The sequence below is a fragment of the Equus caballus genome, chromosome 3 (assembly GCF_041296265.1).
Source record: "Equus caballus isolate H_3958 breed thoroughbred chromosome 3, TB-T2T, whole genome shotgun sequence".
NCBI lineage: Eukaryota > Metazoa > Chordata > Mammalia > Perissodactyla > Equidae > Equus > Equus caballus.
In genome coordinates this window covers 118,528,142-118,540,527 of record NC_091686.1, presented here as the reverse complement: position 1 = coordinate 118,540,527, position 12,386 = coordinate 118,528,142, and the positions used below count along the sequence as shown (strand labels likewise).

Sequence of the window (12,386 nt, the reverse complement as noted above, 5' to 3'; positions counted from 1 at the left end):
GCTCTACGCTGGACTTCTTACTCTGCAAGCCCCCCAAATGTGAACGTCCCTTAGGATTCAGCACCTGTGCCCTCTTCTCTCTCCCTTAACAATCACATCTCTTCTTGGCCTTCATCCGTTCTAAGCAGACAACTCCTAAACTGGAAACTCTAGCTTCGACCACCAGTTCCAAATATCCAACTTGCTGCTAACATCTCCAACGGTAAGACCCCTCAACTCAGCAACTCCAGCACTCCTCCCCCATCATGTCACCCCCAGCTCTATACTTATTCTGGTCTCCCTATTTCTTTACTGAAAGCTTAGTTTTTGCTAGGTAGAGTTTGGGGTATTAGCATGCTCTCCGGGTTTGAGATCAGAGTGGGATTCAGAGAAAATGGGGACCAGAGATGATGTCACCTATAAAGAGCAACACTGAAACACTGGGAGTGGGTTATACTACCCAAAACAAGAATATAGAAAGGGAAGCATTATCAGGTGGTGGAGCACTGTCCCCAGCTTTGAGTCCTCAAAGGCACTGAACAGCCAAATGACTGAGTAATCAGTTACCCACCCCTGCTCCATCAGGTGTCTGAAAACTAAAGGCCTCCTGGTTTATTTTTATTAGCTATCATTTACTGACTGCTTACTAAAGCCCGGGGACAGTGTTAAGCATATTATATCCATTAACTCAAAGCTTCAAGAACCCTATTATCAGCATTTTACAAGTGAGGGAATTAAGAAATGGGGATTTTAAGTAACTTGCTCAAGATCATAAAACTGTTATGTTCCAAAACCAGGATTTAAGTCCTGGTTCCTAAACCCTGGAGTCTATGCTATCTCCCAAGAGAAAAAAGACATTAAAAACACAACACAAACCCTTCCTCCATAGACTTAAATGTTAAAATGCAGCAAATATTCTGAATCTACCTTAGACATTTTCTAGCTATACACAAGTGATAAAGGAAAAAAATGCTTTGGCATGACCCTTAGAGTTACGATGATATGCAAATTTATGAACTATTCCACAATTTACTTTGACCATAAAAATTATAACCATTCTATATTATTTAGTGTAATTGTCTAATTGCTTCATGATGTCAACCCTGTTCCTCCCCAATATTATAAAAAGCTCCAGAAAAAGAATCGGTCTTATATTTCTTGTGTCCTATGAATAGCAAGCATAAATACTAATGTATCCTGTACCTAGTAACCCATATTTATAAAATGTTTCCTATATGCTCAGCACCATTCTAAGCCTTTTATACACAGTAACTCATTTAATTCTCAAAATAAGTGTAAGACAGGTACTGCCACTGTCTTCCTTATACAGATGAGGACAGTGAGCCACCTGGCAGATTAAAGACGACCGCAACTTCTTCGACTCCCCTCCTACGGAACTTGTGGGATCTAGGTCTCCTCCCCTCGAATCTGAGCAGCTTCTGCCTTGATCAGTAGAAGAGGCAAAAATAAGGGCGTGAAGCTGTGCTCATCTCTGCGCCCAGGACCCAAGAGCTAACAGCTTCCACCTTCCATCTTTTGGGACATTGGCCCTGGAAGGCCTGCGTTGGCAGTCAGACTGTAAGACGCCCAAGTGGAGAGACTCAGGGGGTGGGAGAAGACTCCGCGGAGCTCAGCCTTCCAGCCACCCCTTCCCAGGACCAGATATGGGAGCAAAGCCACAGCGAACTCGCCAGAGCAGCCACCTCAAGCTGAACACCACGTCCAGTCGGCACCATGTGGAGCTGCAGAACTGTCCAATGGAGCCCTCCCTGAATTCCAGACCCACAAAAATGTGAGATAAAATAAAATAATTTTTAAGTTACTGTTTTGGGGTAGTTTACGGCACAGCAAGAGATAACCTGATCAGGTACAGAGAGGACAGTCAGACAGCTAATGAGTAAGAGGTAATCAAGGAGGGGCAGAGTTGGGATTTCAACCCAGGGAACCTGACTCCAAAGCCCACCCCTCACCCACTATTCCAAGTTACATGTGCAGATCAAGGCTTTCCGTGGATGGAATCAGTTGCTTCTTTAGTCTACTGCCAATGCCTGATTGTCCAGGTAACCCCACAGATAAGCACCTTACGGCACAGCACACTGAGGATGACCGCGCGGCACACAAGGTGGTGTGGTGTGACACAAGGAGTACAGGGCTCTCCTCCAACTTTGCAGCTAAATGACTTTGTGACGAGGACCAAAAACCTCCGGTGTCAAGACGTGTTCTACATCTATCTTATTGATCAGCCTATCTCTGGTATCCAGAAGAGTGCCCTGCACACAGTAGGTGTGCAATACATAGTTTTTGGATGAATGGAGACTCTGGGTCTGTTTTCTCACCTGTAAAACTGGAGAGGTCCCCCACTGGGTTAGATAACCTCCAAGGGATCTTCCTGTTCTAAATGCTACATATCTATACCAGGAATGTGATGGTAGGAAGATGAACGAATGGCATCAAAAGGAAGTGAAATACAGGAAAAGAGAACAAACAAAGGCTTAGACGGATGTGAACGAACAGGTGCTTCCAGAGGGAACAAGTCAGAACGGAATTTTAACCTACAGAGAGGGCTCCTAGAGCAAAGCCCTTCTGTTCGGTGAAGCAATTCACCAACTGGTCAAACACCAAAGGAGAGAATCTGGGGAAGTCTGCTCAGCAGGGCCAACAATAGATTAGTTTACAAGGGCCCACAGTTCATGCCCCTCAGCACCAAGCTTGCCTTAGAGTGGTCCTACCTTCCCCTCTGGCCACCATGTTTTTCAAATGGCTTGTCCCCTACCCCTCACCCCAACCTCAACGACAAAAGCATTGGCTTCAAGGAAACAAGCCTGGATTCTTGTCTCAGCTCTCTACTGACCTATGATGCCAGGCGGGCCACTTCAGTTAAACTGATACTGTGTGCCTAAGTTGTGCAAGACGTTTTTGTGAGGGTGGAATGTTGATAAACTGAACAATACAGGTGTCCTGCCCTCCACAGGCTGTCTCGGTTGTCCCATCATTCACTTAACTTTACAGACACCAAGGGTATGTCAGACACCCAGCCCATGATGGTGAACAACTCAGATCTGATCATCTATGCCTTCCGGAAGCGCCAGCCTAGCGGGAGAAACAGGTACGGCACTGTACTAGGGACGTTAAAGGAGGGAAGTACAAATTAACTTGGGGAGGAGGGTGAGGGGAAAACTGCCTGGAGGAAGAGACATCTCTGCTGAAACCTCCAAGTGAAGTCGGCCTGAGAGAGGGAAGAGAGTCCGCCCTGAGTTTTCAGGGGGATCAAATGAAAACAAAACCAGGGGAGGGCAACCAGGAACGAGGCACACATAGGTCCCTGGCACAGCGCCCTGCTTTCAAACCTCTGGGCCATTCTGTCATCTCTGTCGGAAAATATTTCCCTTCTTGTCCACTCTGGTGAATTCCTTCTGTTACGGGCTGAACTGTGTCCCCCCAAATCCACATGTTGAAGTCCTAAGCGCCAGCATCTCAGACGTGACTGCATTTGGAGGCTGGGCCTTTAAAGAGGTAACTTGAGGTCGTCGGGGTGGGCCCTGATCTGACTGGTGTCCTTACAGGAAGAGGCGATCAGGACGCACGGAGACACCAGGGATGCTCGTGCGCAGCGCGAGGAGGACGCGGCAAGAAGGGGGCGTCTGCCAGCCAAGAAGAGACCACCGCGCTGACACGGCGACCGTGGACCGCGGCCCCCGGGGCTGTGGGCACGCGCGCGCCGTCTGAGCCCCCGGGCTGCGGCATGCGGTTACTGCGGCCTGGGCACCAGCACGCCTTCTGTGCCAGGCCCGCCGCGCTCGCCTCGAGTGACAGGTCCTTGTCGCCCCCGCCCCGGGCTCACGTCTGCCACGATCCCCCGCTCACCCCCCGCTCAACTTTCAGCCCCGCGCTCCGGCCACGCGCACCAACGGGGCGCGTCTACGCAGACCCTGCCTGGGGCGGAGAGGACGGACCACGGCGACGTGCACTCACGGACGGGCCCGCGCCGAGGGCTCCGCTCCCGCGAGCACGGAGGACCGCACGCTGTCACGGCGGCCGACCGAGGCACAGGCGCCGGCCTGAGGCTCGACCCCGGCTCGCCTGCAGCGGCGGAGGGCGTGCACCGAGGCGGCAGGCCCGGCGGGCGCCCCGGGCGGGCTCCAGGCCGAGGACCGGTCTCCCGGGGCCGAGCCGCGCAGACTCCGCCGCTCTCCGCCGACCCTCAGACCCCCACAGGTCGGCCCGGCGGCCGCCTTACCCTTGGAGGCCGCGCCGCGCCCCGCAGTCGCCTCTTCCCCGCCACCGCCCCAGCCCTCAGCGCCGGGATCCGCCGGCCGCGGAACGTGCCCGACCACGCCCCCTCGCCAGGCCCGTCCCGCCCCCCGGCTTCCTGTGGCGTCACTTCCGCCTGGGGTTAAGCTGTGCGACCGCCGCGCGCAGGCGCAGGGCGGCTCCAACCCGATTTCGGCGCCGGGAAGCGCTGGAGGGAGGCGGCGGCTGCGCTGGGCGGGAGGCGGCGGTTCCACGTGCTCTAGCGGCCGGTTGAAACCGTTGGCGGGCGGTGGCTGAGAGGTGAGGGCGGTGGCCCAGGGGCCGACCCGGGAGGCTGGGGCTCGGAGCGAGGAGGGGCGGCGGCGGAGTGGCCGCCTCCTGCACGTCCCCACTTGGCCCCCCTCTGGCTCGCACGCAGGGCAGGAGGAAATCCATTCGGATCTCATTCGGGCCCCGGGGAAGTGAAAGCAGTCCTGGACTCAGGATGGCCGGTTCTACCCGATTGTAGAACGGAGAGGTCCTCGTGTCGGGAGCCCCCTCTCCTCGGCAAGCCAGGGTGGTTGTCACTGCTGGTCTGGGCGTCAGGCTTGCTACATGTTGGGCATGAGGCTCTAGCCTTCCCCGAGTCTTGGGGAGCTCGGTCCCCAGGGAGGAGGCCGTAGAGCATAGTGGCTGAGAGCACGGACTTAGGACCAGAATAACTGCGTGTGAATCCGGGTTTGCCACTACCTGGATGTGTGACCTACTGCAAGTTACTTAACCTCTTTGTGCCTCAGTTTCCTGGTCTGTCAAAGGGAATAATATAGAAGCTAACTCAGAGGACTGTTGGATTGAGTGAGCACAAACGTGTTAACCACCTACGACAGGGCTTGGCACATGGTAGGTGCTCAGTATATGTCAGGATTTTCTGCAGCACCTGCTACCTCTGAGGAGACAGGTAGGAGAGCAAGGTGGGGTGTATTTGCAAGGCTGACTTCGCCGCAGAGAGGGCCCGCTGGGACCTGTTCACCCTGCACCCCGGTTCCCCCAGCGCGCAGCATGGTGCTCACAGGTGGTAGACTTGCACAGTTATTACAGCAGCAAAGGGATGCCGTGTAAAACAATGCTGGTGATGTGTGAGGGGTGAGGTGGAGTGGAGGAGGCGTGGTTTAACTTCTCCCAGCCTCAGTTTGCTCATCTGTTAAGTGGAGAGAGGTATATCTACCTCTGAGGGCTTTTGCAGGGAGCAAGGGGGAGGTCCCGCGTGAATGTACGTCGCCACCGTCATCACCCCCACATTCAGGTGGTTAGGCGGGATGGTGGACAGTGTGTACTTGTCTGTCCTTCCCTTTTCCCGTACCCTTGGTTTCTTGGAATTGTACCCCCCGGAAGGGGCTCAGGGCTGGTCTAGTTGGCCTGCCCCATTGTTTCACAGATAGGAAAACTTACAGTTCAGAGGGGACCGTGACTTGCTCAAGGTAACTGCTCATTGGGGCTGTCGCCAGCTTGGACCCTCAGGTGAGCTGTGGTGGTGGTGGTGGTGGTGGTGATGGGGTTTTAGGTCTGTGTGTGTATATGTGTGTGAGAGAATGTTTTAAGAATAGTTAATGTAGTTTTTGTAAAAAATAAACAATACCAAAATGTAGAGGGAGGAAGGTAAAAAAATAACTCCAGATATAATCCCAGAACCAAACTTGAGTCATGTGATCAGGGCACAGGATGGTGGAGTAGGCAGGCACCCATGGGGTGGGGATCCAGAGGAGACTGGAGTGAATTTATGATGCTGCGTCGGTGGATTGAGGGTCATATTTAAAGAAGCTTGGGTTTGGGAGGAGACTGGGTGCAATAGAATTGATGTACAATTAATAAGTCACAGGAAATTCTTTCTACTATTGGGTAAGGATGAATCTTTCACATTGGTATCTTATTTAATTTTCCACTCAATGCTCCAAGATAGATATTAGACCCATTTTACAGATAAAGAGATTCTGGAAAGTTAAGTTACCTCGAGGTCATTTAATTTTTAATTGGCAGATGTGGGCTCCAGCTCAGATCCTCTGGCCCTGAGTCCAGGTCCAGCTCAGCAGAACCTGGTCAGTCTTGATGACAGGAGCCTGAGGTGCCTGGATTCCTTCGCAAGTCCCCGGTCCCTGAGTGAAGCTGTCTGCTGCCCTCAACTCAGCATCACTGTGCAGCACCTGCCATCCTCTGCTGTGACATGGCGCTCTCCGTGCCCAGTGCAGGCTGGGCTTAGAATGCAGACTTAGGGTCCTAGTATTTAAAATGGAAGGTCACAAGCTATACGACATCTGAGCCTCGTAGGTGAGGTGTCCTGAAAGTCCTAATGCAGCACATTTTCAGCTTTCCCAACTTCCGAAGTATGAATGTTACGAATTTGCTAAAGACATCATTTGAAAGTTTAAGTATTTAAATTTCTTTCATATTTATTTAGTCTCGTGAAATCTAAGTTTAATCTTTTGCTTTAGGCAATGCTTGCTGTCTTCACTTAGAGGGACTGCATTTTTATATGGGGTCTTTTTGCAAGTTCAAAGTATTCACACTTCTGACGTTGCTCAGCTGCCCTGTCTGCCATGCAGTTAGGATGGTTCTGAGCTTGCTGTTCACAGCCCGCTCACCATACAGACACATATGTGTACTGCATAAATGAAACGTGTTTGCAGGGCCGACCCTGTGGCATAGTGATTCAGTTCACACTCTGCTCCATCAGCCCGGGTTCACAGGTTCGGATCCCGGGTACAGACCTAAACTACTCGTCAAGCCGTGCTTTGGTGGCCACCTGCATACAAAATAGAGGAAGACTGGCACAGATGGTAGCTCAGGCACAATCTTCCTCAAGCAAAAAGAGGCAGCAAATGTTAGCTCAGGGCCAATCTTCCTCACAAAAAACAGAAGTTTCCCTCAGAGGCTGGGTCAGGTGTAAGGTATAATCAGGGTGACACTTGGCTGGTGATGGGGTGTCCTCTGGGCTCTGAACAAGGGAGGGGTGAGCGCCTTCCAGGCCTTAGCTCATTAGCAAGCAGGCAGTCATGCTGTCCCCACTTCAGATCAGTGTAGAAATGCAGCGATGCCTCTGAAGCTCCAGAGGAAAGCCTGAGAGACAGTTCTGACTTAACTGTGCAAGCTCCCTACCCTGGCTTTAAAAACGAGCACATCTCTAAATGGGAACATTGGCCGCAAAGGCCATATGGAACGGTTGGAGAGGTATCTTCCCGTGGGTGTGTGAGCACGTTCTGACCCTCTTGGGAATCCGTGTTTCCGTGGTGCGGCCAATCCCCAGAGGGATGGCATGCTTTGCACGGATACTCCGAGCGTCTTTTTTGTCAACGTCACTGGCTCCTTTCAGCTGATAAATTTGGTTTTCAGCTGTCCGTCTCAGGCCTTTAATTCCTGACCTTCCCTGACAGACTGAGCCCCAGCTGGATCTTCCTCCCCTCTCCCTGCCCCTCCTCCTCGATGAAGACACAGAATAGGCCTCAACAAGGAAGGTCGGAAAGCCCTAGGCCGTAGCTTAAGTTGGAGGGGGTGTCTTTTCATTGTTGAATCTTACTAAGAAAGTACTTTTAAAGTTTTCAGCAGATAATTTGGCTCAGTGCAGCTGTTTCTGCCTTGTGTGTCTGGTGACAGTCTGTTTCTGGGTGACTAATTAATGGTTTACTCCTGTTCCTACACAGAAGTGCCCCAGAGACTCTGATGCTGTGGCTTTCGCTCTCGCTCCGGTCTTTGTTCTCCGTGAGAGGCAGGGTGGTGCCCTCCCTGCCTGTCGTTCACTGAGCTTCCGTCTGCCGGGCGCAGAATGCTAAGCTTCCAGAGAGCTGGGTCTTAGTCCCTGTGACGCCGGCTCCATGGGCATGTGACTGTTTCACCCATCTTTACGATATGATGAGGAGATGTGCGAGGTGGCCGCACGTCCCAAAACACTCATGTTAGCTCTCCTCTGGGTTCCGTGTTAGGCTGTGCCTGACCACGTGTCCTCCCTTGCCACCCTCCCCTGATGGTGAGCTGGGGAGGGGCCCCAGGGCAGGGGCCTGGTTTTTGTATGTGGCGTATCAGGCAAACTGACGTCCGACAGTCTTCCTCGGGGCAGGAGGCCTCCATGAGAGACTGGCTGGGCCTGTGTGAACCCTGGGGTTGCAGCCAGGATGCACCTTTCCATTCAAGGCAGAATGGGCGGGGACAGCCCTGACCTTGCTGAGCGGTGACCTTTCCAGCGGGGACCTGGAGCATGGCAGTGGAGGGGAAGTGGTGATTTCATGCCTGAGGATTCTTGTTTGTGCTAAAGGATTCTTGCGTGAGGTCTTACCCTGAAGCTAACTGCCTCAGTTTACTTGATCCTTATCTTCATTTTCATGATGAGGAAGAACCCCCTGGGTTAGACAGTTCTCAGTGTTTTTGCTGTGAAACTTCTTTATGATGTGAAATGACAATACTTTTAGAATCTAGTGATTAAAAAATCACATAACCATGGAAAGTTACTGTGACTTCTGTAACACTTTGGGTGAATTTGTGTTTTGCTGAACACAATAGCATATCCCTGAAATTTCTAAGTGGTGGTTATGTATATGTGCAGACGCACTTAATCTTGGGGTGGTGCTCGGACGCCTGGTCTGTGAACGCCCCCCACAATTGAGCACCTGGCATTTGGGACACCCGGTTATGGGTCCATTTCTTTCTGAGTGATCCGACAAGAAGCCACGCCTACTCCCTGTCCACTAAGACCAGAGGGCACGTCTTCCTATTTTAACACCTGTGGAGACACTGTTACGCCTGTACGAATGCTTTTTGTGCTTATAAAAATTATTTTTAGGCCTCTTCTCCCCTTACTAAGCCTCCTTCACTTCCCCTTGTGCTATGTTCTTAGCGTATGTGGGGACCTGAAATAATTTGCAGTGCACACCTAAAGGCGTTAGAGAGAGAAAGAGAACACGTGTGTGCACTTTACTTTATTAGAAAAGGTATGATATTTCACTCAGTGCCCCCAAAACTCGTCATCTCTGGGGCCAGCCTGCCAAGTTTCAATCCTGGTTCTGCTGCCGTGTGACCTTGGGCAAGTTACTTAGTCTCTCTGTGGCTCAATGCCTCGTGTTAATTGTGAACAATAATAGTTCTTCCCGCATAGGGTTGCTGTGAGGATTAAATGAGTGAACAGACGTAAAGCCGTAGAATAGTGCTGGCACGCGGTGAGCACACGCCCCACAGACATTAACCCTTGTGATCACTGTTAGTTATCACTTTACTTGCATGGTGGTAGTTTTATGTAGATTGCTAATCAACTTTGATTCCGTTGTGTAGTTATTTTCATGTGACATTATGGTTGAGAAGTTACCTGTATGAATCATTTTTTTGTAATGGAAGTTTCAGATTACAATGGTAATTTTATTTCCTTTTAAATTTTTTTAAGGACAAGACTTAAACCTATCTGGGATAGAGAATATTTAACCATTTAGCTAAAAATGGTATTTTTTACATGCAATGCATGTGGTGAATCAGTGAAGAAAGTACAAGTTGAGAAGCACGTGGCTATTTGCAGAAACTGCGAATGCCTTTCTTGCATTGACTGCGGTAAAGATTTCTGGTAAGTTCCACATAATTCCTGTAGATCCATAGTAAAGGTCCAGATCAGTTTTGGAAGCCCCGACCCCCCAAAGCTTTAAAAAAAAAAAAAAAATGAAGCAAATTTGAGGAAAGAAATTAAGAAAAAAATTAAAAGTGCTTTACAAGACCATTTGCTTTTTAAGGACGGTTTAAAGAGACGACTAAGGGAAAGGGAGTAGAGGGGTTAGATCTGATCAGTCTGTGGCGCTCGCTGTCCTCTCCTTTCACCATTACCAGACCCAGGGAGGTGACCACGCCAAGTCAGGTTTCAGGGGTGCCGTGTGTTGATCACACTGAAGGGATGGATTTATAGACCAGAAAATGAATTAATTCACAGTGGGGGGATATCTGGGAGAAGAGCCTAGGTCCTCCCCAGAAATTTGGAGGTGACAGGGAGAGTCAGCTCTTCCTGGCCCTTCCACTGAGGGCGCCCCTGGTCAGGTGAGGACACAGCAGGAGGGGACCAGATGCGCTGTGTCTGCAGCAGGGCCATTTACAGATGGCTAATGCTGATTCCCTTCAGCTTCAGAGGCTTCAGGTGGAAAGGCAGCTTTTGGGGCATCTGCCCCAGTGTCCTCTGTGGCATTTGGATGATATTTGCTAACAATTTATTTTAATTTCATTCTACAGAAGTGATATTTAAAAAAAAGTTTTGGGGAGCTGCCAAAGTCTTTGTTTATACTCAGTCCTAGGAAGAAGCTTGATATATAAAACCGGAGAAATTTGGGCTATTTCTCCATAGAGGACTTTGCCCAGACCTTGTCCCAAACATCTCCTTGAGGACCCCAGAGGGCTTCAAAAAGATTATATGAGACAGACTTGAGTTTCCTTTTTTCCAAGATTCTGAGATCCAGAACTTGTTAGTAACCTGATACCACCATTTTATACCAGCTTTTCTTTTTTTAATCTTCTTCTCCCCAAGCCCCCCTGGTACATAGTTGTATATTCTAGTTGTGAGTGCCTCTGGCTGTGCTCTGTGGCATGCCGCCTCAGCATGGCTTGATGAGTGGTACCATGTCTGCGCTCAGGATCCGAAGCGGCGAAACCCCAGGCCTCTGGAGCAGAGCACATGAACTTAACCACTCCGCCACAGGGCTGGCCCCTATACCAACTTTTAACTTATTCTACAATGGATTATTGATTGTCTACTATATTACCAGGAAATCATACAGATTTTGTAATTTAAGATAAAGCCACCCTATTGCAAAGAATTATTTTCTTTTTTATTCTGTACATATTCACTTATGACAAAAAAACATATTATGTATCAATTTGGTTTAAGATGTTAGTATATAAAAATGGATGGAAAGTTTCGTGGTGGGTTTTATATTGATTAGTTTGTAGGAAGGAATGTGGCTATGACCAGGGGGTTATAAGCATAGTTAGTGAAATAGGTGGGGTACTTGTGCAGTGGACAGGTGTGAAATACAAGTGTGGCCCGCAGAAGGTAGGAGCAGCATGCTCGAGTGAGACAGAGACTCCAATTTGAGCATCAATCTAACGGTGGAACCTTTTATCACTTTAAGGGGTGACGACTATAAAAATCATGTGAAATGCATAAGTGAGGATCAGAAGTATGGTGGCAAAGGTTATGAAGGTAAAACCCACAAAGGCGATATTAAACAGCAGGCATGGATTCAGGTAAGGTCTTTCTGCTTCATCGTGTAGCTTCATCTGACATCTTCCACTTTCTTTGGAAGCCTGAGAAACTAAGAATAAATGCCTATCTATGCAGACCAGACCCAGAAACATGTTAGGATAGACCTAGGTTGAGGAACTAAACCTTCTTGAAAAAGAATTCTTTATTTCTCTGTTAATACAGTTGCAATGTATTTTGCCTTTAATCCATATGTTTTACACGTTTCTTGCAGAACTATTTCAGAATTCTCACTAGCTTTCCGTTGGCTAAGCTAGTGTATCTGCTTCTAGTGATAATGCAACTTTTATAACTCAAACCATGTTAATCTCTCATGTCTGTCAGTCATCAGACTGGGCAAAATAAAGACATTTTCATAGATATGAGGAATTTTCTACTTAACTAAAATAAAACAAAAACATGTACAAGAAAAATGGCAAAATCAACAAAATCCCTAATTCACCGAGAGGTATGACTTCCAGAACGTTATTCACCTTTTACAGAATAGATAGCAGGAGGAAGGATTCAGAAAGGAAGGTGGGAGAAAGAAGACAAACGTCATCTGTGGAAATTCTGAATTTTCCTAGAAACCAAATAAATAGTTACTCCCTTTGACGATAGAGCTTAAACCTGAATTTGCTAATATGGACCAGCTTACTGAGTTAGCTGACTCCTGGGGGGGAAGTCTTCTGTTCACTAGGGACTAACCAAGGCTGCCCAGTGCAGATTGGGGAGCTAGTGAAACCCCTTATCTGAACTAAGATATTTAAGCTGGCGACCGTCAGCCACACTTTTGGGCACTGTATCTGTAATCTCCCTGAGGACCAGGTGATACTCCTAGGCCCCTGAGCTGAAGTACCTGGGTGTGTGAGTTCCTTCTCTGTTGCCATCACATCTTGAATGAAATCCTCTACAGCATGGGTTAGCC

At 49.3% G+C, this 12,386-nt stretch overlaps 2 protein-coding genes and 1 non-coding gene across 6 annotated transcripts in view; 2 read left to right on the top strand and 1 right to left on the bottom strand.

Moving 5' to 3' along the window:
- The window catches only part of ZBTB49 (zinc finger and BTB domain containing 49), a 26,133-nt gene extending 21,781 nt beyond the window's left edge, over window positions 1–4,352 (bottom strand). The window contains exon 1 of one of the 2 annotated variants that reach the window (XM_023638356.2): window positions 4,217–4,352. The gene's annotated coding sequence lies outside the window, so the exon portion shown is untranslated. The remainder of the gene's footprint in view (window positions 1–4,216) is intronic. The other variant, XM_001501127.5, reaches the window with a different exon arrangement.
- The window catches only part of LYAR (Ly1 antibody reactive), a 20,896-nt gene continuing 12,035 nt past the window's right edge, over window positions 3,526–12,386 (top strand). Inside the window, exons 1-3 of one of the 3 annotated variants that reach the window (XM_001501112.6) lie at window positions 3,526–4,530; window positions 9,629–9,802; window positions 11,349–11,463. In XM_001501112.6, coding sequence (XP_001501162.1) covers window positions 9,681–9,802; window positions 11,349–11,463 — 237 coding nt within the window. In that variant the 5' untranslated portion in view covers window positions 3,526–4,530; window positions 9,629–9,680. Of the gene's footprint in view, window positions 5,728–9,628; window positions 9,803–11,348; window positions 11,464–12,386 lie in introns of all 3 variants that reach the window. The other 2 variants (XM_070262712.1, XM_023638359.2) reach the window with 2 other exon arrangements.
- On the top strand, window positions 5,357–5,499 carry MIR9077 (microRNA mir-9077). The gene has a single exon (NR_128100.1). It is a non-coding gene; the product is annotated as a microRNA mir-9077 (primary transcript).